The sequence below is a fragment of the Hypanus sabinus genome, chromosome 1 (assembly GCF_030144855.1).
Source record: "Hypanus sabinus isolate sHypSab1 chromosome 1, sHypSab1.hap1, whole genome shotgun sequence".
NCBI lineage: Eukaryota > Metazoa > Chordata > Chondrichthyes > Myliobatiformes > Dasyatidae > Hypanus > Hypanus sabinus.
This window is the reverse complement of record NC_082706.1, coordinates 47,042,763-47,070,208: the sequence shown is the minus strand read 5'-3', so window position 1 is coordinate 47,070,208 and position 27,446 is coordinate 47,042,763. Positions and strand designations below refer to the sequence as shown.

Below are 27,446 nucleotides of genomic sequence, written 5' to 3'. Positions count from 1 at the left end.
GTCCATGGCAGACAGTTGAGAGCGAGGCCCGCAGTGGTGACAGAAAGAGAGAGAGGTATCTCCACATGGCGATTATATTCCATTTGGGTAGCCTCCAACCTGATGGCATGAACATCAATTTCTCAAACTTACACTAATGCCTCCTATCCCCTCCCCCTTCTCCATTTCCCATCCCCTTTCCCCTCTCTCATGTTATCTCTTTGCCCACCCATCGCCTCCCTCTGGTGCTCCTCCCCCCCTTTATTCTTTCTTCCATGGCATTCTCTCTTTCACCAATCAACTTCCTAGCTCTTTACTTCATCCCTCCCCCTTCAAGTTTCACCTAATGGCTGGTGTTTCTCACTCCCCTCCCCCATCTCTCAAATCTACTCCTCAGCGTTTTTTCTCAAGGATTTCGGACCAAAATGTCGATTATACTTTTTTTCTATCGATGCTGCCTGGCCTGCTGAGTTCCTCCAGCATTTTGTGTGTCAAACATCGATTGATCAATGAGGAGGAACCCTCCCAACCACAGGGTGACAGGAAGTGTCCCCCACAGGAGGGAGTTGACCTCCATCCCGGATACCCCATTATGTTCACACCCTCCACATCCTGGAGCTCACCTTTGACCAGGAACCACACTGCAGAGCTTGGACACGTTGGGACATTGTTCCTTATGGTGGTGGAGGCAGGTACACTAGTGAAGTTTAAGATGCTACTAGACAGGTATATGGAGGAATTTAAGGTGGGGTGTCATATGGGAGGCAGGGTTTGAGGGTCGGCGCAACATCGCGTGCCGAAAGGCCTGTACTGTGCTGTACTATTCTATCACAGAAGATCACACGGACCATGAGGGACACAGACAGGGTGAGTGAGCAGTCTTTTCCAAGGGTTGGAGACAAAGGGGCACAAGTTTAAGGTGAGAGAGGAAAGATTTAAAGTCCCTAAAGGGTAACATTTTCACCCAGAGGGAGGTAGGTATATGGAACAGCCTGTAGGGGTTCCCAACCTGGGGTCTGTGGACCCCTTGGTTAATGGTGGGGACCCCTGGCTCAGGAAAGGTTGAGGACCTCTGGGAGCAGTCGAGGCAGGTACAATAGCAATGCTTGGAAGACATTCGAAAAGGAATGTCTTCCTATGTAGGCTTCTGTGTCAGAATAGACCAGAAGGGCCGAAGGGCCTTTCTCCCTGCAGCAGGATTCTGCGACTTTCTCTTGTGATAAACTGTGGGGTCAAAAAGTTTGAAGGGATTAGGAAGCGAGGGGGATCAGCATGTCTAAGGCTAGACTGGGGAGACAGTGCCCCCTCCCCCCACCCTTAGAGAGCTGAATGCTGGCTGTCAGTGGGGTTCACACGCTTCTACATCGCCAGTGGTGCTCTCAGGGCGGGTTATAAACCAAGCCGTTACTGTTACTTCTGTGTACTTCCTCTGAGGCAAAGTGCTGTTAAACCAGAACCTTCTTCAGCAGGGGAAGCCCCGTCGGCAGCCGTCGAAAAGCCCCGGAGCTTCCTGGAGTGTTAGAAAGCCCCGGTCTCCTGCTGGGATGGGCTGCCAGCAGCCCTGACCTCAGGATCTCAGTTCCTCCTGCTTTCTGGTAACACACTGGGCAGGCAGCCAAGAACTGCCGACCGGTTAACCCTTAACCGGCCTGTCACAGCAGGAGAGGGGGGGAAGGGCACCAGGGAACAGGCAGTGCAGGGTGGGCCGGGGGGAGGGGGTGGCAGTTCTCTCCACAGGTAATCCGGAGGATTTCACAGATGTAGCGAGAAGGGTGGTGAGGAGGGAGTGCAGTGGGGAGAGAGGGATATTGAGGGAGGAGTGAGAGTGCGGGAGGGTCAGTTTCAAAAGGGAGGAGGATTGAGGAGGGAGCGCGGCGGGAAGGGGACAGGAGAGGGAGGGGTGCTCTGGGAGGGGGGGTTTAAAGAGGGTGTAGGATTGAGGAGGAAGTGCTGTGGGAGGGAGGTTTGAAGGTGTAGGATTGAGGAGGGAGTGCTGTTGTAGGGAGGTCTGAAGAGGGATAGGATTGGTATAATGGCTGTAGGAGGGGTAGTTTGAAGAGGGAGGGGGCTTGAGGAGGAAGCGGTGTGGGAGGGGGAGTGAAGGTAAGGTTTGGAACTGGGAGCACAGTAAGGGGGGAGGGAAGAGGGAGAGAGGTTGAGGGAGCACTCGGGGGTTTGAAGAGGAACGGAGATTGCGGAGGGGTCACTGTGGGAGGTGGGTGAAGAGGGGAATCGAGGACAGAGTGAAGGAGGGAATGCTATTGTGAAGGGGAGTGATGATAGAGGAGGGATTACTGTGGGGAGGGGGCCTGAAACCCGGAGTGAAATCCATGTAAACTGTCCACTTCATGGCTAACCCTACAGCTGGACCGGGGGACAAGGAGGGAAGTGTCCTGGGCCTTTGCATGGCCCCTTGGATGAGGGACCAGATCCTGGGGAGCATGGGGAAGAGATGGCCGTACCCCTCAGAGCACAGCACGTTGAGGGGCAGGTGGAGATTGTGGGGAGTGGGGAGTGTGTGGCCGAAGGAAAACTGATCCAGACTCTTTAGGCACAGAAAGATCCCGTGGAGGACTACCACTTTACCCGGAGGCTGTCCCTAAATCTGAGGGCCCACTCACTCCCACTCTGATCCTGAGGCCAAAAGGCCTGTTCCTGATGACTGTCCTCGGGACGATGTGGTGGGTTAATGTTCACATGGGTATAATCATTTACCATGGGCTTGTTGGGCCTATTGCCTCACTGTCTCTCTAAATTAAATAATTTAAACCATATTCCTTCCTGGGATAAATGCTACCAGCTGTCTACCCTATCTCTAACTCTCACAATCTTATAAACCTCGATCAGATCTCTCCTCAATCTCTGCTGTTCCAAAAAAAACAATCCTAATTTGTCCAACTTCTCACTACAGCAGATATTTTCTCGTCGAGGCAGCACTCGGCAAAGTCCCCATGCACCTCCCCGCAATAGGGCGACCAGAACTACCCAGAGTGCCAACCACGTACTGGAGCTGAGGACGTCATTATCTTCCTAATTCAATAGGCTTACATCCATCTGCATGAGCCGGGCAGCACCATGAGAATCACGTTCTTTGATTTCTCCAGTGCTTTCATCACTACACGACCTGCTTTATTAGGAAATAAGCTCACGAAGATGCAAGTGGACGTTCCACTAGTGTCCCGGATTACAGACCACTGGTCCTGACAGCCACGGGCAGGTCAGGGGACTGTCCTGTCCCCCTTCTCGTTCACCATCTACACCTTGGACTTCAGATAGTACTCGGAGTCCTGCAACTTGCACAGGTTTCTGGATGATTCGGCCGTATCGCCGGGGTACAGAAGAGTGATGAGCAGGTGTGGTCTGAATCACCTGCGGCTCAACATCACTGAGACGAATGAGTTGGTGGTGGGCTTCAGGAAGGTGAAATCACCCTGTGTTCCCATCTCCATCAATGGAATGGATGTGGAATTGTCCAGGACTACAAATACCTGGGCACTCACCTGGACAATGAACTGGACTGCTCTGGAAATACTGGGGCTCTGTGCTTCCTCAGAAGGTTCTGGTCATTCGACGTCTGTGCTACGACTCAGTGGTGGCCAGCACTCTATTCCACGCGGCAGGGTGAGAGCAGCTGACACCAGGAACATCAATAAACTCGTCAGGGAGGCCGGTTCTGTTCTGTGGGTGGAACTGGCTTCCCTGATGGTTGTGTCTGAGAGGACGATGCTGCAGGAGCGCTGTGGGAGGGCTTCTTAAAGAGTGAGGGGGTAGCGGAGGGATGCTGTGGGAGGGAGGTTTCATTAGAGAGTGGGAGTGCTGTGAGAGGGGGAGTTTGGAGAGGCATTGCGGAGGGAGTGCTGTGGAGGGGGGAGTGAAGTGAAGTGCTGTGGGAGGGGGATTGAGGAGGGAATGCTGTGGGATGGGGAGTGAAGGGGGGTCAAGGAGGGAACACTTGAGTGTGAGGGATTGAAGAGGGAACACTGTGAGGGAGGGAGGGTTCGATATGACCACTGTCCTAACCTTGCAGCTGGACATGGGGATAAGGAGGGAAGTGTTCACACGGTCCCTCAGGTGAGGGACCAGATCCTGGAGAGTGCAGGGTCTTGCCCCTTGGAGCGCAACATGTTGAGGGGCAGATGGAGATCATGGGGGGAGTGCTCGGCCGTAGGAAAACTGTTGAGAGGTTGTTGCTCCAGACTCTTTAGGCACAGCAAGATCCCGCGGAGGACTACCACTTTACCCGGAGGCCGTCCCTGAAGCCTGAGGGCCCACTCACTCCCACTCTGGTCCTGAGGCCAATAGGCCTGTTCCTGATGCCTCTCCTCGGGCTTCCTCCGAGTGGTCCAGTTTCTTTTGCCACTCCAAGGACATGCAGATGTGTTGGTGGGTTAATCGGTTACCATGGGCTTGATGGACCCGTTACCTTGCTGTCTCTGTGAATTAAATAATTTAAACCATGTTCCTACCTGGGGTAAATGCTACTGGCTGTCTACGCTATCTCTCCCCCAGCCTCTGCTGTCCCAGAGAAAACAACCCCAATTTGTCCAACTTCTCATTATAGTACATACTGTCTCATCCAGGCAGCACTCAGCAACACCCCCACCCCCACAAAGTCCCCACATCCTTCTTGCAGTAGGTTGACCAGAACACCAGCGGGTGCTGCAGAAGCAACCTGCTTGTACAGTCGTAGTGAATGGACAGGTTACAGAGGCCAGGTGACCTGTTTCTGATCCTGTTCCCTTGTGCCCCTGTCCTGCTTGGAGCAATGCCAAATCACAGCCCCCTCTGCCCCAGGATGCGGGAAGTGAAACAGAATTGACAGCCAAGCTGATCCGGCTGCATCGGGAATTTCCAGAGCGTGGGTGGTGAGCTGGGATCGCCAGGAACAATAGTCGTCTCACTGCCAGCTCCCGGTTCAGATATCAGGATGCTGGGAACAGACTGGGGAGCTGTTGGGACAGGTTGTAGTGCTGATAGGGACTGACTCCATCCGGGCACGGCAGGCAGCGAGCTGCTGGGACGCTGGATGGATGTGGAGAAAAGGTTCCACACCCTCCCACCATCCCAGGAGAGGGGCTGTCCAATGGGCGAGAGTGAGAGGTGCAGAGGACCTGAATCAGCTTTGTCAAGTGCTGTGAAATTGCTTGTTTTGCTGCAGCAATACATTATAAAAACTATAATAAATCAACATACATGTATACTCAAATTAGTACAAAAAGAAAGCAGCATACAGAGGGATTGTACATGGGTTCATTGTCTATTCAGAAATCCCTTGGCAGGCTGAAAGAAGTTGTTGAGTGTGTGTCTTCAGACTCCTCTACCATCTCCTCGATGGCAGCCATGAGAAAAGGGCACGTTCGAGGACTTGGGGTCCCTAATGATGGATACTGCCTTTTTGAAGCCTTGCCTTTGATGCTGGGGAAGCTAGCACCCAAGGTGGAACTGGATGAGTTTACAACTTTTCTCATCCAGGGCAAAAGCCCCTCCGTACCAGATGATGACACAAATAGTTAGAATGCTCTCCATGGTACGTCTGTCAAAACTTGCGAGTGTCTTTGGTGACGCACCAAATCTCCTCAAATTCCTTATGAAGTATAGCTGCCATCCTGCCTTCGTTGAATTTACATCAAAATGTTGGGCCCAGGATAGATCCTCAGAGATGTTGACACCCAGGAAGTTGAAGTTAGTCACTCTTTCCAATGCAGACCGCTCGATGAGGACTGGTTGGTGTTCCCTCAACTTCCCCTTCCTGAAGTCCACGATCGGTTCCTTGGTCGTACTGAGTTGAGTGCAAGATTGTTGCAGGGACCTCGCTCAATCAGCTGATCTATCTCACTCCTGAACACCTTGTCACCATCTGAGGTTCTGCCAACGATAATAGGCAAATTTCTAAATGGTCTTTGAGCCACACAGTTGTGGGTGTAGAGAGAGTAGAGCAGTGGGCAAAGCTCGCATCCTTGAGATGCATAGGTGTCGAGGGGAGATGTTGCTTCCGGCCCGTGCAGGCTGTTGCCTCACGTTGAGGAAATCATGGATCCAGTTGCAGAGGGAGGTACAGAGAGACAGGTTTTGGAGCTCGTTGATTAGAACTGAGGGCATGACGGTGTTGAACACTATCATCCCTCAGTGAAGAGGATGAAATGAGAGAAAGTGATTAATAACAAGATGAGGACAAGGCCATTTGACCCCTTCTCCCTGCTCTCTCACTCAGTGAAATCTCAGCTGATCTCCTCCCTCAGCCCCAGTTTCACTTCCCTCAGTGTCCGTAAATGACCCCGACATTGAACAGCCTCTGAGAGTCCACGCTCTACAGGTGAAGAGATCTCCCCTCTCCATCTCCACGCTGGGGGAGCACTCTCCACACATCCCACACTGCCTGTTAAGGTAAGTGAAATCCCTATTAAATTCTGCTGAACTGCAGAGAATTCTGGCCAAGACTGTTTAACTCCCCCCACCTGCGACGTGGCGAAGCTTCTCCACTCTGTCTGGTTGGTCCGTCCTTCTTCAGGTCTGGAGACTGAACCAGGTCACAGTATTCCAGAAGAGCAGGGGTAATTTCAGAAATTCTCTCAGTCCCGTTCACAGCCACGAAAGGAACAGTGGCACACCTCCTGAACCACTCCCTGCTCCTTCCCAGTGACACCACAGTACAGGAATGTGGACGTCATCGCAGAGATAGTATAGTTCAATGGTTCAATTGCTCAATTTAGTATCAGAGAATTGTATGAATTGAATTGGATTGACGTTATTTCTAACATCCAGCAATATATGCAATACACATCCTGAAATTCCCGTTCTTCTAGATATCTGTGCAAACAAAAGAGAGCGCTGAAACCCGAAAGCCCCCCCTGATCACCCCTCCCATGCACAAGCAGCTGCAAGGCTATGTCTCCCCCACACCTCCGACCTCCGCAGAAAGGCATCAGTGCCTTCTGCCCGCCAAGCCGGTGAAGACCACGATCTGCAGTACAACAAAGGCTAATGGCTCACCCCACAATTCGACATACTGCACTCTCTCTCTCCCTAATAAGGGCGCAAAGAGGTGACCTCTTTCACAGCGAGGGGGGGAGACATAACAAGACAACTTGTTGATTTACAGGATTAAAAGTCTGGCATGCTGGTTTTCATCGAGTTCTCTGCCCTAAGAATCGGCAGCAATCTATCCCCCACCTATGAGAAAGAGAAGGAGGGAGATATCTCCCTCCGAGGGAGATAAGGAGAGGAAGGAGGGAGTGAGAGATGCTGAGAGAGATGAAGAAAGGGAGAGGGAGGGAGGGAGGGAGAGAGAGGAAGAGTGAGAGGGGCAGTAAGAGAGAGGAAGAGAGGGGGGAGGGAAAGGGGAGAGAGGAATGGTGGCGGAGGGGTGAGGTTAGAGATACGGTAAGGGGAAGGGAAGTGCATGGAGGTGGAGGGGAGAGTGAGAGAGGGAGGGTGTGGGAGAAATGGAAGGAGCAGGGAGAGTGAGAGAGAGGGAGGGAGTGGGGAAAGGGAGGGAGAGAGGGAGATTGAGAGGGATAAGCAGGGTGAGAGAGAGGAAGGAACAGAGAGAGAGGGGAAATGGAAAGGGAGAGGGAGGGAGAGGAAGGAAGACAAAAAGGGTGGGAGGGAGAAAGGGATGGAGGGAGAGGGAGGGAAAGAGGATTTTGACTCAAGAGGCTTTGACGAGAAGAGGTGGCGGACGAGCTTCACTCCAAGTGAGGTAAGGCTGGGTAAGTTCCTTTCAAAGGAGAAAGTTTCAAAAGTTGAGGCAAGTATTGGGTAGGTCATGGCAGCTGAGATCAACCCCGTGGTTTGTTCATCCTGCAGCATGTGGGAAATCAGGGATACTTCCAGTGTCCCTGACGACTACGTGTGCAGGAAGTGTGTCCAACTGCAGCTTCTGGCAGACCGCATTGAGCGTCTGGAGCTGCGATTGGATTCATACTGGAGCATCTGCGAAGCTGAGAAAGTCATGAATAGCACATTCAGTGAGTTGGCCGCACCACAGGTAAAGGCTACACGGGCAGAAAGGGAAGGGGTGGCCACTAGACAGCGTAGCAGTAGGCAGGTAGTGCAGGAGTCCCCTGAGGTCAACTCCTTCCTAAACAGATATACTGTTTTGGACACTGTTGGGGGAGATGTCTCATGAGGGGAAGGCAGCAGCAGCCGAGTTCATTGCACCATGGGTGGCTCTGTGGCACAGGAGGGAAGGAAGAGGAGTGGGAGAGCTATAGTGATAGGGGATTCGATTGTAAGGGGAATAGGCAGGCGTTTCTGCGGCCGCAAACGAGACTCCAGGATGGTATGTTGCCTCCCTGGTGCAAGGGTCAAGGATGTCTCTGAGTGGCTGCAGGACATTCTGGAATGGGAGGGTGAACAGCCAGTGGTCGTGGTGCACATGGGTACCAACGATATAGGTAAAAAATGGGATGAGGTCCTACAAGGTGAATTTAGGGAGTTAGGAGATAAACTAAAAAGTAGGACCACAAAGGTAATAATCTCTGGATTACTACCAGTGCCACGTGCTAGTCAGAGTAGAAATAGGGGGATATTTCAGATGAATACGTGGCTTGCAAAATGGTGCAAGGGGGAGGAATTCAAATTTCTGGGGCATTGGAACCAGTTCTGGGGGAGGTGGGACCGGTATAAACAGGATGGTCTGCACCTGAGCTGGACTGGAACCAATGTCTTAGGGGGAGCGTTTGCTACTGCTGTTCAGGAGGCTTTAAACTAATGTGGCAGGGGGATGGGAACAAGTGCAGAGAGACAGAGGGGTATAAAATGAGGGTAGAAGCAAAAAGTAGTAAGGTGAAAAGTAAAAGTGGCAGGCAGGCAAATCCAGGGCAAAAAGCAAAAAGAGACACTTTTCAACATAATTGTATAAGGGCTAAGAGTGTTGTAAAAACAAGCCTGAAGGCTTTGTGTGTCAACGTGAGGAGCATTCGTAACAAGGTGGATGAATTGAATGTGAAGATAGTTATTAATGAATATGATGTAGTTGGGATCACAGAGACATGGCTCCAGGGTGACCAAGGATGGGAGCTCAACATCCAAGGATATTCAATATTCAGGAGGTACAGACAGGAAAGAAAAGGAGGTGGGGTAGCATTGCTGGTTAGAGAGGAGATTAACGCAATAGAAAGGAAGGACATTAGCCTGGAGGATGTGGTATCGATATGGGTAGAGCTGCAGAACACTAAGGGGCATAAAACGCTGGTGGGAGCTGTGTACAGGCCACCTAACAGTGGTAGTGAGGTTGGGGATGGCATTAAACAGGAAATTAGAAATGTGTGCAATAAAGGAACAGTAGTTATAATGGGTGATTTCAATCTACATATAGAGTGGGTGAACCACATTGGTAAGGGTGCTGAGGAAGAGGAGTTCTTGGAATGTATGCGGGATGGTTTACTGAACCAACATGTCAAGGAACCAACTAGAGAGCAGGCCATTCTAGACTGGGTATTGAGCAATGAGGAAGGGTTAGTTAGCAATCTTGTCGTGCGAGGCCCCTTGGGTAAGAGTGTCCATAATATGGTGGAATTCTTCATTAAGATGAAGAATGACATAGCTAATTCAGAAACAAAGGTTCTGAACTTAAAGAAGGGTAACTTTGAAGGTATGAGATGTGAACTAGCTAAGATAGACTGGCAAATGATACTTACAGGGTTGATGGTGGATATGCACTGGCAAGCATTTAAAGATTGCATGGATGAACTACAATAATTGTTCATCCCAGTTTGGCTTAAGAATAAACCAGGGAAGGTAGTGCACCCATGGCTGACAAGGGATAGTATCAAGTCCAAAGAAGAAACACATAAATTAGCAAAATAAAAGCGGCACATCTGAGGACTGGGAGAAATTCAGAGACCAGCAGAGGAGGACAAAGGGCTTAATTAGGAAAGGGAAAAAAGATTATGAGAGAAAGCTGGCAGGGAACATAAAAACAGACTGTAAAAGCTTTTATAGATATTTGAAAAGAAAAAGATTGGTCAAGACAAATGTAGGTCCTTTACAGTCAGAAACAGGTGAATTGATCATAGGGAACGAAGACATGGCAGACCAATTGAATAACTACTTTGGTTCTGTCTTCACTAAGGAGGACATAAATAATGTTTCGGAAATAGTAAGGGACCGAGAGTCTAGTGAGATGGAGGAACTGAGGGAAATACATGTTAGTAGGGGAGTGGTGCTAGGTAAATTGAAGGGATTAAAAGCAGATAAATCCCCAGGGCTAGATGGTCTGCATCCCAGAGTGCTTAAGGAAGTAGCCCAAGAAATAGTGGATGCATTAGTGATAATTTTTCAAAACTCCTTAGATTCTGGATTAGTTCCTGAGGATTGGAGGGTGGCTAATGTAACCCCACTTTTTAAAAAAGGAGGGAGAGAGAAACCGGGGAATTATAGACCTGTTAGTCTGACATCAGTGGTGGGGAAAATACTAGAGTGATAATCAAAGATGTGATAACAGCACATTTGGAAAGAGGTGAAATCATTGGACAAAGTCAACATGGATTTGTGAAAGGAAAATCATGTCTGATGAATCTTATAGAATTTTTTGAAAATGTAACTAGTAGAGTGGATAGGGGAAAGGCAGTAGATGTGGTATATTTAGATTTTCAAAAGGCTTTTGACAAGGTCCCACACAGGAGATTAGTGTGCAAACTTAAAGCACACGGTATTGGGGGTATGGTATTGATGTGGATAGAGAATTGGTTGGCAGACAGGAAGCAAAGAGTGGGAGTAAACAGGACCTTTTCAGAATGGCAGGCAGTGACTAGTGGGGTACCGCAATGCTCAGTGCTGGGACCCCAGTTGTTTACAATATATATTAATGATTTAGACGAGGAAATTAAATGCAACATAAGTTTGCCGATGACTCGAAGCTGGGTGGCGGTGTTAGCTGTGACGGGGATGCTAAGAGGATGCAGGGTGACATGGATAGGTTAGGTGAGTAGGCAAATTCATGGCAGATGCAATTTAATGTGGATAAATGTGAGGTTATCCACTTTGGTTGCAAGAACAGGAAAACAGATTATTATCTGAACGGTGGCCGATCAGGAAAAGGGGAGATGCAACGAGACCTGGTTGTCATTGTACACCAGTCATTGAAAGTGAGCATGCAGGTACAGCAGGCGGTGAAAAAGGCAAATGGTATGTTGGCATTCATAGCAAAAGGATTTGAGTACAGGAACAGGGAGGTTCTACTGCAGTTGTACAAGGCCTTGGTGAGACCGCACCTAGAATATTGTGTGCAGTTTTAGTCCCCTAATCTGAGGAAAGACATTCTTGCCATAGTGGGAGTACAGAGAAGGTTCACCAGATTGATTCCTGGAATGGCAGGACTTTCATATGAAGAAAGACTGAATCGACTAGGCTTGTACTCACCGGAATTTAGAAGATTGGGTGGGGGGGGGGGGGACTTTATTGAAATGTATAAAATTCTAAAGGGATTGGACAGGCTAAATGCAGGAAGATTGTTTCTGATGTTGGGGAAGTCCAGAACGAGGGGTCACAGTTTAAGGATAAAGGGGAAGCCTTTTAGGACCGAGATGAGGAAAAGCTTCTTCACACAGAGAGTGGTGAATCTGTGGAATTCTCTGCCACAGGAAACAGTAGAGGCCGGTTCATTGGCTATACTTAAGAGGAAATTAGATATGGCCCTTGTGGCTAAAGGGATCGGGGGTATGGAGAGAAAGCAGGTTCAGGGTTCTGAGTTGGATGATCAGCCATGATCATACTGAATGGTGGTGCAGGCTCGAAGGGCCAAATGGCCTACCCCTGCACCTATTTTCTATGTTTCTATGTGGGAGGGGAGAGAGAGAGAGGGAGAGGGAAAGGAAAAGAGAGCATGAGAGAGATGAAAGAGTAAGGAGGGTGCGAGACAGGGCGAAGAAGGTGGGGAGAATGAGGGGGAGTGGTGTAGAGAGTAAGGGAGTGGGAGAGAGAGAAGGGGAGGGAGAGACAGGGGGCGAGGGACCTTGGAGGAGAGGGAGGGGATGTGGGAGGGGGAGGGAGAATTAGTGAGGAGGAGAAAGAGAGACAGGGAGCAGAGGGAGGAAAAGAGAGAGGGAGGGAGGGTGGTGTGGTGGTAGGGTAGAATGAAGCGGGCTGGGGAGGGGCAGGAGAAAGGGGTGAGAGACTGGGAGGGAGGGAGAGGGGAGAGAGGGGTAGAAGAGGGTGGTGGGGAGTAGGGGTAGAAGGAGTGGGAGGGGTTGGGAAGGGGGAGAGGGAGATGGAGCGAGGGAAAGAGAGAGGGGAGAGGGAGGGGAGAAAGAAAAGGTGAGTGAGAAAGAGTGAGGGAGTGGGAGAAGGGGGAGAGGAAGGGTGGGAGGATGGAGGAGAGGGATGGAGAGGGAGGGGAAGGTAGAGAAAGGGAGAAGGACGGAGGGAGGGAGTGGTACGGGTAGAAAGGAGAGAAAGAGAAGCAGAGAGACAGAGAGAGGGTACAGAGTGTCTGACAGTGGATCCTCTCTTCCTGATGCTCCGTTCTCTACTGCGGCACTTCAGCTGGTGACACCAGTGTGGAATCAATCTGTCCACTGGGTCACAAAGCCTCAGGACCCCAAAGGCATGCTCAACTTCTGGGCCGCATCTTGGCATATTGAAGAGCAGCCCCCAGGAGCGGGTCCCACCACCGCAAAGAACCAAAATCTGAGTGTAACCCAGGCCAGGAACCTCCATGCACCCTGAAAAGAGAAAGGAGAGATTCGAAGATAGAAGTTAAGCTGTTTTTGTAGATGAACACAAGGGAGTTGCAACTGAGTGCCATTGTAACTCTGCCGTGCCGGTGTCTTATGTGCAGTTCCAGGCTACAGAGGGTATGAGCAAGCTGAGAGGGGTTCATGAGGGTGTTACCGGGACTGGAAAGCTTGACTTATGAGGAGCCATTGGACAGCTGGGACTGTTTTACTTTAAGTGAAAGAGACTGAGGGGTGACCTTAAAACAATGAGAGGCAGAGCCTCTCCCCCAGTGTAGGCGAGGACCCTGGTCAGACCCCACTTGCAATACTGTGCTCAGTTCTGGTCGCCTCACTACAGGAAAGATGTGGATACTATAGAAAGGGTGCAGAGGAGATTTACAAAGATGTTGCCTGGATTGGGGAGCATGCCTTATGAAAACAGGTCTTTTCTCCTTGGAGCGACAGAGGATGAGAGGTGACCTGATAGAGGTGTATAAGATGTTAAGAGGCATTGATCGTGTGGAGAGTCAGAGGCTTTTTTCCCAGGGCTGATGTGGTTGCCACAAGAGGGCACAGGTTTAATGTGCTGGAGAGTAGGTACAGAGGAGATGTCAGGGTAAGTTTTTTACTCAGAGAGTGGTGAGTGCGTGGAATGGGCTGTCAGCAACGGAGGCGGATACAAAAGGGTCTTTTAGGAGCCTTTTGGATATGTACATGGAGCTTGGAAAAATAGAGGGCTATGGGTAAGCCTAGGCAATTTCTAAGGTACGGACATGTTCGGCACAACCTTATGGGCCGAAGAGCCTGTATTGTGCTGTAGGTTTCTATGTCTCTATGAGTCTAAAACAGGAGCTCACAGGTTTAAAGTGAGCAAGGAAAGATTTAAAGGAGACCTGGGGTGCAGGTTTTTCCACACAGAAGGTGTGGGACGAGATGCCAGAAGAAGTGGTAGACCTGGGTCTTCTGCAACACTTTAAGGACATTTAGGCAGGTTCATGGATAGAAATGGTTTAGAGGCACCTGTTTTTAAGGTTACCACTCATGTCCTTGCTAAATCTCTCCCATTACTCTTTACCTTTTGTCCTCTAGTTGTTGATACCTCAGCACTGGGAAAATGTTCAAAGTTCTTAGTAAGTTTATTATCAGAGTACCATACACTACCTTGCAGAGATTTACAGGAAAAAGAATTTCAATAGAACGTTTTGAAAAACCATTTGAAACCACATTAAGAAAAAGAAACCATGTCGAGAATAGGACAAACTGTGCTTTCATGTGTCCCTCATGATATAAATGTGTATAAAACCATAAGGCACTTAGACAGTGATTCTCGTTCCACTTCAGGGAGTAAAGTCCGAGCCTGCCCAGCCTCTCCCTGCAACCTAGCCCCTCAAGTCTCGGCAGCAATCTCAAAAACCTCTTCTGTTCTCTTTCTGCTATAATGACGCCTTTCTCATTTCAGGGTTTCAACTGATGTGGCCTCACTAAGATAATCCCCAGTCCCCAGTATGGAAGGGGGCGGGTCATGAGGAGGATGTACGGTGGGCTTGCTTCTGGGCCTGCCCTAGGTGGCCATTCACGGATCCAGGTGGTGGAAAGTTGAGGGCTCTGCCTGGGGCCCCTCTTCCTAGGATACTTCCTAGGATGTGCCCGGCTGTCCTTGGAGAGGGAGCATGAAGTCACAGTGGGTGCAGGAGGGGATTTCCAGGAGCAGAGAGCCTCCCCCAGGGAACTGACTGTTTCATAGATGGTGGTAATCATATTTTAATTTGAATTATTCACTCTCTTGTAAATACTGAAAGTTTGTACTTTGTGTGTTTGTTGTGTAAATAAACATTTATAGTTTTGTTTAAAAAATCTCCAGTCAGTGTGTGCGTAAGGGACCCGGCTGCCATGTACCTGATCGAACACAAAGCCATCACCTTTGATGGTTCTCAGCAGTCGTTCCTCATGCCCCATCTCCCTTTCTTTCATTAACACCAGGCTGTGTTGAACTGTGAACATATCTCAGGGTGCTGCTGTTTCTTTTGAAATGTTTGATCCTTTTCCCTAACACTATCAGTAATCTCTCCAGATAAGCAGGGTTGGTCTGCCTTCCCACCATTAGCATAATAGCACACACATAAAAAGCCTTGTACCGATTCTTTTCGAGTATTAGCATCTACTGGTGTAACTGCTGTGTCTTTCAGTGGTGGCTTCTCAGTCACTCAGAGTTTCCATTCCAAGTTTATAGTCACATGTGCACAGTGCAATGAAAAACTTACTTGCAGTAGCATCATCTAGTTAGCATTTACAAGAAAGAAAACAATAATATAAATTTATCCTACCCCTTGTGCACAGCTTTTACAAGGAAGAGCACTGAATAAAAGATCAAGATGTATTCCATTGCCAAATGGTCACTGTTTTGCTGTTCTGAGGTAGTGACTGGGGTTGTGCTTGTTGGTTCAGGATCTGAATGGTTGAAGGGAAGTTGCTGTTCCTGAACCTAATGATGTGGGAATTCAGGCTTCTGTACCTCCTGCCCGGTGGGAGCTGTGAGAAGGCGGCACAGCCCAGATGGTGGGGACCTTTGATCAATCAGAATCAATGATGGCCGCTTACACTATGTAACCCCTTTATTGAGTGCCTTCACTTCATCCGCAATGGGGAGGATTCCCTAGTAGTTAACCATTTTAATCCCTATCCCTATTCCCATTCTGACATGTCGGTGCGTGGCCTCCTCTACAGCCACAATGAGGGCACTCAAGTCGGATGAGCAACGCCTCATATCCAGTCTGATGGCAGGAACATTGATGTCTCCAACTTTTACCCTGCCCTTCTCTCCTTTTTCCACTTCCCATTCTGGCTCCCTTCAAACCCTTCTCTTCTCCTCACATCCCTCCAGTTCCCCTCCTCCTTCCCTTTCTCCTCTGGTCCACTTTCCTCTCCTATCGAATTCCTTCTTCTTCTGCCGGTTACCTTTCCCACCTAACATCTCTCAGCTTCTTACTTCACCTCCCTCCCCCACCCACCCACCTTCCTGTCGCCTGCCAACTTCTCATTGCCGAGGGAGGAAGTACAGGAGCCTGAAGACACACTCTCAGCTTCTTCCTGTCTCCCATCAGACAATGAATCCATAAGCACTGCTTCACTGTTCCTCTTTTGCCAGTTCTTTCATAACTAGCAGAACTTTTTGTCCTGCACTGTACTGCTGCCACAAAAGCAACAAATTTCACGACAACATCAGTGACAGAAAACCTGATTCTGATTGATGCTCCTCAGTCTCCACTGCTGCGGGAAAACAGACCCAGTCGGACTGATTTCTCCCCGTAACAGAAGGCCACATATTGAGAATCTCTTCTTCTCCATCTCCAATGCAGCCACATCCTTCCTGTAGTGAGGTGACCAGGTGACCAGGCTGACCATTGTGCTGTAATTTTGAAATGGGGCCGTGTGCAGTGAGAGATGTGTGAGCTAAAGAGTGATTGAAAGAGTGTTCATGTGAAAGAGAGAGAGAGAGAGAGAGAGAGAGAGAGAATTAGGGAAAAGTGAAAGAGAAAGAGGAGAGGGAGAGCGAGTGGAAAGGGAGAGGGAGAAGGGAGAGAGAGAAGGAAAGGAAGAGGGAGAAGGGAGCGAGAGAAGGGAGGAGGGAGAGAGAGTGGAAGAGATGAGGGAGAAAGAAGAGAAGGAGAGGCAGGCAGACAGACAGTAGAGCTGCAGACAGCGGTGAATTCCCGGTACAGACAGAGAGACGATGGGGTTGGAGGCAGGATTCTTCCCGAAGCAGACTGATCGTTGTATCTTCTGGCCAGTAGGGGGCGGGAGTCGCCATCTGCAGGAGCTGCATTAGCCCCGTGTATACCGGCTCTCTACCGCACTGACGTTCCGCACTATCATTTCTCACCACCCTCCTCCTCCCTTTCTCTCTCCTATCCCGTCTCTCTGCTTAACTCTCTGTCTACCCCGCGTTACTTTCTTTCCCCCTTCTCTTTTCCCCTCTCTCGTTGCCTCACCTCTCCTCTTCTCCCTTTCCCACTATCATCCTCTCCCCAGCTACCTCTCTCCTCCCACTTTCCGCTTCTCTCCCCACCCCCTCTTCTCCATCTCTCACTATCCTCCTCTCTCCGCGCTCACTGTTGGCTACGTTCTGTCGGGGGGGGGGGGGCAGAGGAAGCGATGTTGCACAGCCTGGTACAGTGTGACACTCCCCCATCCCAAAGCCAGCACGCCACACAAGATGGGTGCATCACCCTGGGGTAACCCCCTCTCTGGTGAACAGGTGGCCCTCTGTCTGTTTCGTAACAGTAAGAGAGGGGAAATGAAACCCTGGATCAGTTTAATTGCGAGCATGGAGCTTTGAGAATGCCTAGAACACATAGAGGGGCCGAACGGTTAATCCTCACTCCTTCCCAGCTACCCTCATGCCTCCCTTTCTCCATCCCACTCTCCCTTCCTCACTCCCCTCCCTCTTCACCTCTTCTCTCTCACTTCCTCCTTCATTCTCACTCCCTCGTCTCTCTTCCCCTCTCCATACCTCTTCCCTCTCCTCCCTCCGTTTATTCCTTCCCACCCCTTTTCCAAACCCCTCATACCCCTGTCCTTCCCCACCTTCACTTTCCCTCCATCTTCATCTCCTCCCTCTCCTACTTCCCTCTCCTCCCTCTCTGCCTCCCTTCACTCCCCCTCCTCCCTCCGCTCCCCGCTTCCATTCCTTTCTCCCTCTCCCTCTCGACTTCCCTCCCTCTCCTCTCCGCTCCCTCCCGTCTACTCTGCCCTTCCTCCCCTCCCTCACCCCCTACTCCACCTCCCTCCCCGAAGTTTCGGACAAGACCCGCCCGACTCAGCTCTTGCAGCCAATGATTAGTCGGAGTTTGCGGGGAAGTCCCGATCTGCCGACTCGGCCTGTCCCGCTCACAGCGGCTTCCGATTCACACTCCGCCCCTCTGTGTGTGTGTGTGTGTGTGTGTGTGTGTGTGTAAAAGAGAGAAAGAAAGAAATAGAGAAAAATAGTGACAGAGATAGAGTACATGTATGCGATAGAGGAGTGTAGCGACAGTGAGTGTGTGTACGCGCGAGAGGAGTGTGCCCCGGACTCTCTCGTACGTGTGAGTGTGAGAACCGGTCCCACGGTGACGGTGCAGCTCTCTCGTCTCAGCTCCAGTGAGGGATCGCTCCGGTCCTGCTGCAGAGGAAGGGATCGTTCCGCTTCAGCTGCTGAGACAGGGAGGCAACGAGAACCGAGTCCCCTGTCCCACCACAGCTGACCACAGCTGGGGGAGCCTCCCCGCCCCGGCGCCAGGGATGTTGGTCGTGCGTTGAGGGATCGCTCCCTCCCGGGGACGGGACCCCTCCCCATGAAGCTGGAAGAGCCGGGGATGGAGGAGCGGACCCACACCGCCCCTCTGGACCTCAGAACGCAGCGGGTGGGCTGGGGGTGCGGACCCACTCCCGAGGGGAGACCTCCTCCAGCCAAGAAGGAGCGCCCCAGTCTCTCCCTGCCCCCCCGCAAGAGGCCCTACCTGCGGGAGGGGGGTCGCTCGGAGATCCCCCCAGGGGGGGTGTGCAGAGGGGAGGGGTCCAGCTGCCCCCTCCCTACAACCCCCTGCCTGGAGCACGTGTATCTGCCCTTTGGACTGCCACACCTGCCCTACTTTCCAGGTGAGTCCTCGCCTGAAAACCCCCAACCGTGGGGTGAGGAAGAGGAAGGGGTGTGGATGGAGTGAGATGGAGCTGGGTGAAGACGGAGTCTGTGGTGAGTGGGACAAGGCAAGAGCAATGAAAACCATGGCGAATGGTGCAGGATGTGTGGAGAGAGGCCATGGGGAGTGGGACAAAGGGCAAGGGGCAGTGGGGAAATGGGAAGGGAGTGGAGATTCCAGGGGGAACGGGGAAAGCGGGGAGCAGAGCGAGCGTGGGAGAGTACAATGCAGGGGTGACTTGGGAAAGGGGTGCCCAGATTCCACACCACCCAAGTAGTTAGATGTGAACTCCTAACATCTGGAGGGTAAAGGGGAGCTCAGAGGGTGGGCGATTCAGTGTGTGTCAGTCTGTTTCTGTATATAAACATCTGTATGCCCATGTGCATCTGTCTTGTGTTCTCACTAACACACACACACACACACACCCACCCACCCACCCCACTGCGCACACAGACTCACACAAACATACAAACACCACACACACACACACACACACACACACACACACACACACACACACAAACACCCACACACATTCACACAAACATACCTCCCCACACACACTCACACAAACACACCACACACACAGAATTTCACATTCACGGGCACATACACCATATTTACAGATACACCACCGTAAAATCCTACACTTGTGCACACGTGCACACACACACACCAAGTTTCACACTTACACAAACATACACACATGCATACACATACTTAAAATCTCACACACACTTACTGTCACAGATGGGAGGGAGAGAGCTGGAGCAAAAGTGAGGGTCTGGAGTGACCCAAGGGGGGGAGGGATGCAAGGGGAGAGTGGAGAGGGTGAAGAGTGGCCCAAGGGGGGGAGGGATGCAAGGGGAGAGTGGAGAGGAGAGGGTGAAGAGTGACCCAAGGGGGGGAGGGATGCAAGGGGAGAGTGGTGAGGAGAGGGTGAAGAGTGACCCAAGGGGGGGAGGGATACAAGGGGAGAGTGGAGAGGAGAGGGTGAAGAGTGACCCAAGGGGGGGGAGGGATGCAAGGGGAGAGTGGAGAGGAGAGGGTGAAGAGTGACCCAAGGGGGGGAGGGATGCAAGGGGAGAGTGGTGAGGAGAGGGTGAAGAGTGACCCAAGGGGAGGAGGGATGCAAGGGGAGAGTGGAGAGGAGAGGGTGAAGAGTGACCCAAGGGGGGGGAGGGATGCAAGGGGAGAGTGGAGAGGGTGAAGAGTGACCCAAGGGGGGGAGGGATGCAAGGGGAGAGTGGAGAGGAGAGGGTGAAGAGTGACCCTAGGGGAGGAGGGATGCAAGGGGAGAGTGGAGAGGGTGAAGAGTGACCCAAGGGGGGGAGGGATGCAAGGGGAGAGTGGTGAGGAGAGGGTGAAGAGTGACCCAAGGGGGGGAGGGTTGCAAGGGGAGAGTGGTGAGGAGAGGGTGAAGAGTGACCCAAGGGGGGGAGGGTTGCAAGGGGAGAGTGGAGAGGAGAGGGTCTGGAGTGACCCAAGGGGGGGAGGGTTGCAAGGGGAGAGTGGTGAGGAGAGGGTGAAGAGTGACCCAAGGGGGGGAGGGATGCAAGGGGAGAGTGGAGAGGAGAGGGTGAAGAGTGACCCAAGGGGGGGAGGGATACAAGGGGAGAGTGGAGAGGAGAGGGTCTGGAGTGACCCAAGGGGGGGAGGGTTGCAAGGGGAGAGTGGTGAGGAGAGGGTGAAGCGTGACCCAAGAGGAGGGTGATTTGACAAGCCTGCCTCATCAAGGACAGTACAAGGTTAGCAGGTTGGACAGGGCATCATGCTGGGGGGCAGACTGGATTCCACTGGGTCACACTGCATGCCCTGTGTGTGCCAGGGGAAGCAGGAACACCAACTTGTAGAGTGTTGGGAGTGGGTCGGGGGGGGGGGGAAATGAGGGCAAATGGGGGTTTGATTCGAAATTCAACCCGGAACAGCAGTATTACTGCGGGAATGTGGGAATCACAACGATGATCTGAACCAATAATCCCACAGGAACCTGCCTGGGAATTCTGTCAGAGGTGGGTGTCCAACACTGGCAACAGAGGGATGTCAGTGTAGTGTCAAAAACATCTCCCTCCCTCCTGACTGGCATCCTACTGTGCAGCGCTCCGTCCTAACCGCCCCTCTCTCAGTGAGGCACTAACTCCTCACGGCCCCTCCCATGGTGCAGCACTCACCACTCCTCCCACAGCGTGGAGCTCCCTCTTCGCCACCCCACCCACTGAATCCCCTCTCCTCTCAAAGGTTGCTCATGCGTGCTGAAGGGGGATTTTCCACCATTGAACAACACCATTGTGACCAGGAGCGGGTGGAGGTGAACCGTCCCCACAGGGGTTCACAAAATCCCCTAATGTTCCCTGCCTGCAGATACTGTCTGGTCCGTGGAGACCAGCACCAACCTCATCACAGAGCTTTCAGACCAGAAAATCACTCTCTGCAGCTCCTGTACAGCCTGCTTCAGAGTGAAGCTCCCTCTGCCCCGTCCTGTCACACACTCCCAGGGTCAGGTACAGAGTGAGACTACCCCTCCACCATCCCATCACAGATTGAAGCTCTCTCCAATCACACATTCCCAGGTTCAGTCACTGAGTGAAGCTCCCTCCGCATGGTCCTCACTACATTGGTTCCAGAGGACTAGAGTATTGCAACTGTCTCTCTACTCTTTTAAGAAGTGAGAGACAGGAATATAAGTGCAAGGATGTCACATTGGTGCTTTATAAAGCATTGGTCACACCACGCTTGGTGTATTGGGCCCCTTATCTAAGAAAAGATGCACTGTTATTGGAGAAGGCCCAGAGGAGATTCATGAGAAGGAATCTAGGAAGGAAAGGGTTAACATAATGGCTCTGCTCCTGTACCCACTGGAATTTAGAAGAATGAGATCTGACCATGGAAACCCATCTGATATTGAATGGCCTAGGAGGTAGAGAGAATGTTTCCTACAGTGGGTGAGTCTTGGGTCAGAGGGCACAGCTTCAAAATAGAGTGTCATCCATTTAGAATGGAGATGAGGAGGAATTTCTTTAGCCACAGGGAAAACACTGTGAATTCTGTGGAATTCACAGGTATGGATGGATCTTGAGGACATTAAGTATATCTCATTGGTTCTTGGTTAGTCAGACCAAACGCTACAAGGAGAAGACAGGAGAATGGGGTTGACTGAGATAGAATCAGTCATGGTGGAAGGGCAGAGCAGACTTGAAGGGTCAAGTGGCCTATTTCTGCTCATGTATCTTATGGTTTTATGGTAACACACTCCCAGGGTCTACAACAGAGAGAAGCTCACTCCACACCGTTCCATCACGCGTTTCTGGGGTCAGATACAGGGCAAAACTCCCTCCACTCCATCCCGTCACACACTCCCAGGGTCTACACAGAGAGAAGATCACTCCACACCGTTCCATCATGCATTTCTGGGGTCAGATACAGGGCAAAACTCCCTCCACTCCATCCCGTCACACACTCCCAGGGTCTACACAGAGAGAAGCTCACTCCACACCGTTCCATCATGCATTTCTGGGGTCAGATACAGGGCGAAACTCCCTCCACTCCATCCCGTCACATACTTCCAGGGTCTACAACAGAGAGAAGCTCACTCCACACCATTCCATCACACATTTCTGGGGTCAGATACAGGGCGAAACTCCCTCCACTCCATCCCGTCACACACTCCCAGCAATCTTCACTAGAACAGGAGATTGCACAGTTAGGATTGAATGGACAGGATAATGCTGTGGATTGGTGTCATGTCATGCCCCTTCTGGAGCTGATGCGCGTGAGGTGGGTGTTGTGTCAGTGCACAGGAGGATCCTAGTTTCAGTAGGTGTGAGGGTGAGGGTTTACAACAGGGTGTGACTGATCTCTCTCTCTCTCTCTCTCTCTCTCTCTCTTATCATTCTCCTCCCCCTCACCCTGGACCCAGCTGCCTACTACCCTGCACAGTTACCCCTCTGCCCCCTACCCACACACCCACCCCTCGGCATCAGTGGCCTGGCTGGCCTCCACTCTCCCACCTGTTCCCTCCTCCTCCCCCCTCAGGGCGACCCCCTGGCTTCGGACATTGCCGTGGCAACACGCCAGGATGAGGACGGCGATACGTAAGTCAGTGTGAGCACCGTTGGTGGGGGACGTAGCAGAGGGAGAGGTGTTGGAGGAAGAGGGAGGGAGTGGTGTGAGGAGTGAGGTGGAGAGGGAGTGAGGGTGAGGGAAGGGGAATGAGAGGGAGGGAGGGGAGGAAAGAGGAAGGAGGGGGAGAGAGGGAAGAGGAGAGGAAGGAGTGGGAGGGAGGGAAGAGGAGAGGAATGGAAAGGAGGGAGGGGGATGGAGGGAAGAGGAGTGGAGATGGGAAGGTTGTGTTTTGAGAAGTAAGCATATGTGATTGAGGGGAGATTTTGGGGATGGGAAGAGGATGGAGGTATAACTGTCTGCCTCGATCACTCCCCACCGCTCTGTACCTAACCCAAACAGGGTCTGTGTAGTTTGCCTGTACTAGTGGGGAGGAACAAGAGGGTGGTGTGACAGAGGAGGGGTGTGAGGGATGCATTCTGCCCCCACTATTTCCCACAGCTCACAGGGTGTGTAATTTGTCAGAAGCCAGTGGGAGACAGCGAGGGTGCTGGTAGGGAGAGATGGGCTGGGTAATGTGGAGGCAAATACACCCTCTGTTTCAGCCCCTCCCCATTTGCCTACTGTTTAGGGGTGTCATTTACCTGCTTTCTTGCTTGAACCCTGTCCCCTGCCTTGCTCTGCCCCCCTTTTGAGGGGAAGCACCCTCTCCTTCCTGTCCCACACCGCAGCGACATACCACACCGGGCCCTCTCAGCGTCCCTGACATCAAACCTTTTGCACATTAACCATTTCCTGACTGTCTGTGGTCTGCTCTTACCCGAAATGGTGAGGTTTCGTTCACCCTGTGAGAGCTCACTCCACAATGTCGTTTCCTGCCACTCTCTCTCTTCTCCTCCACTGCTCTCTCTGTTTCTCATCACACTCTCCTACCTGCACAACTCTCTGTCAACTAAAATCACCCCTCTGTCTCCCCCACTGTGTTCCACCCTCTATGTCCCCCCTCTGTGTTCCCTATCTGTTTGCTCCCTTCTGTGACCCCCATTTCCTCCCTCTGTCTCCCATTTTTATCTCCCCGTGGGCCCTCCTCTGTCACCCCCCCCCTTTATGCCCCCCTCTGTGCCCCGCTGTGTTCCTCACCTCTGTCCCCTGTCTCTCCCTGTTTGAGTCCCCATCTATGTCACCCCCCCCAGTGTTCCCTCCTCTGCGATCCCCCCTCTGTTCCCCTCCTCGTGTCCCCACTCTGTCTACTCCCCCCATACAACAATCTGCTAGAGGAATTCAATGGCTCAAGCAGCAGGGGTGGGGAGGGGGAAGAATCTGGAATTGTCAATATTTTGGATCTGTTGTGTTTGATGTTGCGGGATAATGCAGAGAGACATCCAGACACCAGCCTTGCAGGATATTCAACTAAACTTTATTGGCATACCTGCTTGTACACCACGTTAACTCCTCCAGTGTGGGAACAGTTAACTGAATGGTATGGGAATAACACTATTAACTAATACAACAATTCTCCTTCTTGAAAATAAAGGAAAAATTGGGTAGCTACTTGTTGTCCATAGAATTGTATTGAAATTATAGTGACTGAAATTGAGCGATTCAGTTCACCTTACCCAAAAACGCAAAAAGGAATTTCCAACGTTGTAATCGTGGGTACTGTGGACCGCTTGTCTGAAGTTTGAAGTCGTCATCTTTAGCAAAAGCTTTGAACTCTGAGTAGCTGAATGGTGGACCGTTCTTTGTCACCAGTGTCTCGAGTGAATGCAGTTTTCAGGTGCTGTGTAACTGCTGCTGAGGATGTAGAGGACAGCTTGGACATCTCAACATTCTGTGAGTAGTAATCCACAGTGAGAAGATATTTGTCTTTTTCAGCTTGAGAGCAGCTTTGTTTTCTCTGCCAAATGTACTTTCCCAGCTGGCTTACCATTCCAAGGAAACTGTGGATCTCTGATACGTTCGCAGGTTGTTCCGTGTGGACTAAGCCTCAGAATAGAGGGGTGTCCTTTTAGAATGGAGATGAGGAGGAAGTTCTTTAGCCAGAGGGTGTTGCATCTGTGGAATTCTTTACCACGGGTAGTGGTGAATGCCAAGTCTTTATGCATATTTAAGGCAGAGGTTGATAGATTCTTGATTGGTCAGGGATAAAAGGATATGGACAGAAGCCAGGAGATTGATGCCGAGAGGAAAATTGGATCAATCATGATGAAATGATGGAGCCGAATCGATGGACCAAATGGCCTAATTCTGCTCCTATATCTTATGTTCTGAACTCCTGCCAGTTTGTCTGAATCTAGTTGCACTCTGAGGACAGTTGGTGGCCTAGATCTTCACCTCCAACTTTGAAAATTCTCATTTCATTTCATTCAGGGTGATTTCAGCCAGTTTCATTCTCTCAGAGGCTGCTTCCACTCTTTTGACATGGTCCTCACTTGAGCCTCTGAAGATGAGTAGATTGTCCAGACCCTCCTAAATTTGGTCATACTCATCTGAAAGAGTCCAGGGGCTGATGAGGTGCCAAAAGGGAGTTTCTTGAAGGCATTTCATCCATATGGTGTGATAAAGGTTGTGAGCTTCTGTGACTCGGGGGCTAAATGGATCTGCCAGAACCCTGAGTTTGTATCTAGTTTGGTGAAGAACGTTGCTCCATCCAGCATACCAAATATGTGCTTAACAGAGCTCAGAATAACCTTCTCCCACGTCACCACGTTCAATTTTGTCAGATCAACACCGATCCTAACCATGCCATTTGGCTTGGGAACAGGCAAAATGCCTGCACTCTAGTCAGTAGGTTTATTCACTCTAGTTATGATGTCAAGCATCTCCGTTCTCTCTAGTTCAGCTTTGACTTTGTTCATGAATTGGACTGGTATACACCTCACTGTGGTCAGAGAGTAGGCCTCAGTTGGATAAGGTACTCTTCTTCCAGTATTGTCAGGCCTGTGAACAACTCCGGGTACTTCTGCCACTGAACATTGTTCAACAAATCTAACCTTGTAATGAGGTTCAGCTTCTTGATGGCATGTTGTCCCATTAGTGGTGAGAAGACAGATATCCTCTTTGAACCGGTTCTCATTTTCACACATGGAAGTAGTGAACATTCCTTTCACATTGAGCTTAATTTTCCCTGGCTCCATGAGAACTTCCTTTTTTGGGTTTAGAGTAATGACTGTTTTCTTCATCAGTTTTGTGAACAGACATTTGGGATGACTGTGACATCTGCCCCAATGTCCATTTTGAACACCACTGCTCATTTTGCAACTGAACTATAGTACTCTAGCCCTGTCTATTTGAATCTGGATTCCCCAAGGAAAGCTCTCTCTTTGTCTGAATCTTCTTTGGTCTCCTGAAAATCTGTTTTTGTGTGACATTGGCTTTTATGATGGCCAACTCGATTCCACTGGTGCCGTTTCACTTCTTTTGCTGGACAGAGCTCTTTGACGTGGGATGGAGACTCGTTGCATCTCCTGCAGTTGGACATCTTACCTGCTCTTTGTTTTGCTTGTCTGTTCTGTTTGAGCTGAGCTTTACAGTTCCTCTTTTTGTAGTCTTTCTGATTGCACCTTGTTTCCTCTTATCTATCAGCTTTGGCTTTCCTGTGAACTATTCTTTGATTTTGTCCTGCACTGTTTTCTACACCTTTTTTTGAGCACATCGGACCCAATCCACCCATAATACCATTTGTTTTGTCACCCGTGCAGTGTATCAGTGTGTTTACTTGATGCTCGTCTGAAGCCTGAGTGAGATTGCTTGCAACCCTAAATCTCTCGAAGCGTTTGAGTCATCCCTCAAAGTCCCCTGATTTGGAGAAATCAACTGTCAGGGAGCTTTATTAGGTAGCTGTAGGTACTGCTGGCATTTACTCCATTTTCCTGTTTGTCTGTCTATTCATTATTTCATTTATTTGGACTACAAAATATTTCTTTTCTCCCTCTCCCCCAAGAGTCTTCACTAATTTCTCTGACTTCTCTGCTATGTCTGGGCCTTTGTGTACTTCACGGACGGGTGGCCTACTGATTATTGCAATGTCTCGTCTTTTGGATGTAGTTCAAAGGCATTGCCTCACGAGTCTGACTAGTTCTCAGATCAACCTGAACAAAATAATTCTCTGCCTATTTTTCACAGATGAACAAGAACAGTCTTACTGTAAATTATTTCTTGTTGGAGATCTTACTTGGTCTGTAGCTCCAATTCATCAACGATCACCACTTCTGATGCCATGTTGTGTTTGATACTGAGGCAGAGTGCAGGGCACACCAGGAAGCCAGCATGCAGGGTACTCGACTGAACCTTATTGACAACTCTGGTTTCACAGAAAGTGAACTCCTCCCATTTGGGAGCGGCGAACTGACTGGCATTGGAATAAAAGTGCTTACTACCACAACAAATCCCCGCTGCAGAACACTTGATTCTCCATACTCTCCTCCCCTCCTTCCCTTTCTCCCATGGTCCACTGTCTTTTCCTATCAGTATTGTTCTTTTCCAGACCTTTGCCTTTCCACCTGTCACCTCCCAGCTTCTTAATTTATCCCCTTTCACCCAGTCATCGACCTTCCTCCTCACCTGTTCACACCGACCACATGCGAAGTTGTACTCTTTCCCCTCACCTCAAAGTCTTACTCTGGCTTCTGCCCTCTACCTTTCCAATCCTGGTAACAGGTCTCAACAGGAAGCATAAGTTGCTTGTTCTCCTCCATAGATGCTGCCTGACTTGCTTTCACCAGCATTTTGTGTGTGTTGTTCTGTATTTCCAGTATCTGCAGAATCTCTTGTCTTTCTCTCTATCTCCCTCTCTCTAACACACTTTCTCACTCAGTCACTCAGTATCTCACAGTCCCCCCTTCCCCCACTCCTGGCATTTCTGTCCCCTCCCTCCACCTTTGTCTGTCTCCCCTTTCCCTCTCTCCTTTTCTTTCTCTTTTCATTCTCTCTGTTCTTCACTGCTCAATCCCGCTCTACACTAATGTTCCCCATAATCTCTTACCCCCACCTTCCACATTCACACTGATTCTCCCCACATTCTACCCCCAGTGAGCGGTCAGCTCACCGAGGCCAATTGATCCCCGTTCCCCAC

The 27,446-nt window shown here is 50.6% G+C and overlaps 1 protein-coding gene across 1 annotated transcript in view; it reads left to right on the top strand.

Annotated features, from left to right (window-relative positions):
* The first annotated feature begins 17,527 nt into the window (after positions 1 to 17,527).
* bcl3 (BCL3 transcription coactivator) overlaps positions 17,528 to 27,446 on the top strand; it is a 71,619-nt gene continuing 61,700 nt past the window's right edge. The window contains exons 1-2 of the mRNA XM_059968851.1: positions 17,528 to 18,272; positions 22,230 to 22,404. Coding sequence (XP_059824834.1) covers positions 17,969 to 18,272; positions 22,230 to 22,404 — 479 coding nt within the window. The 5' untranslated portion in view covers positions 17,528 to 17,968. The remainder of the gene's footprint in view (positions 18,273 to 22,229; positions 22,405 to 27,446) is intronic.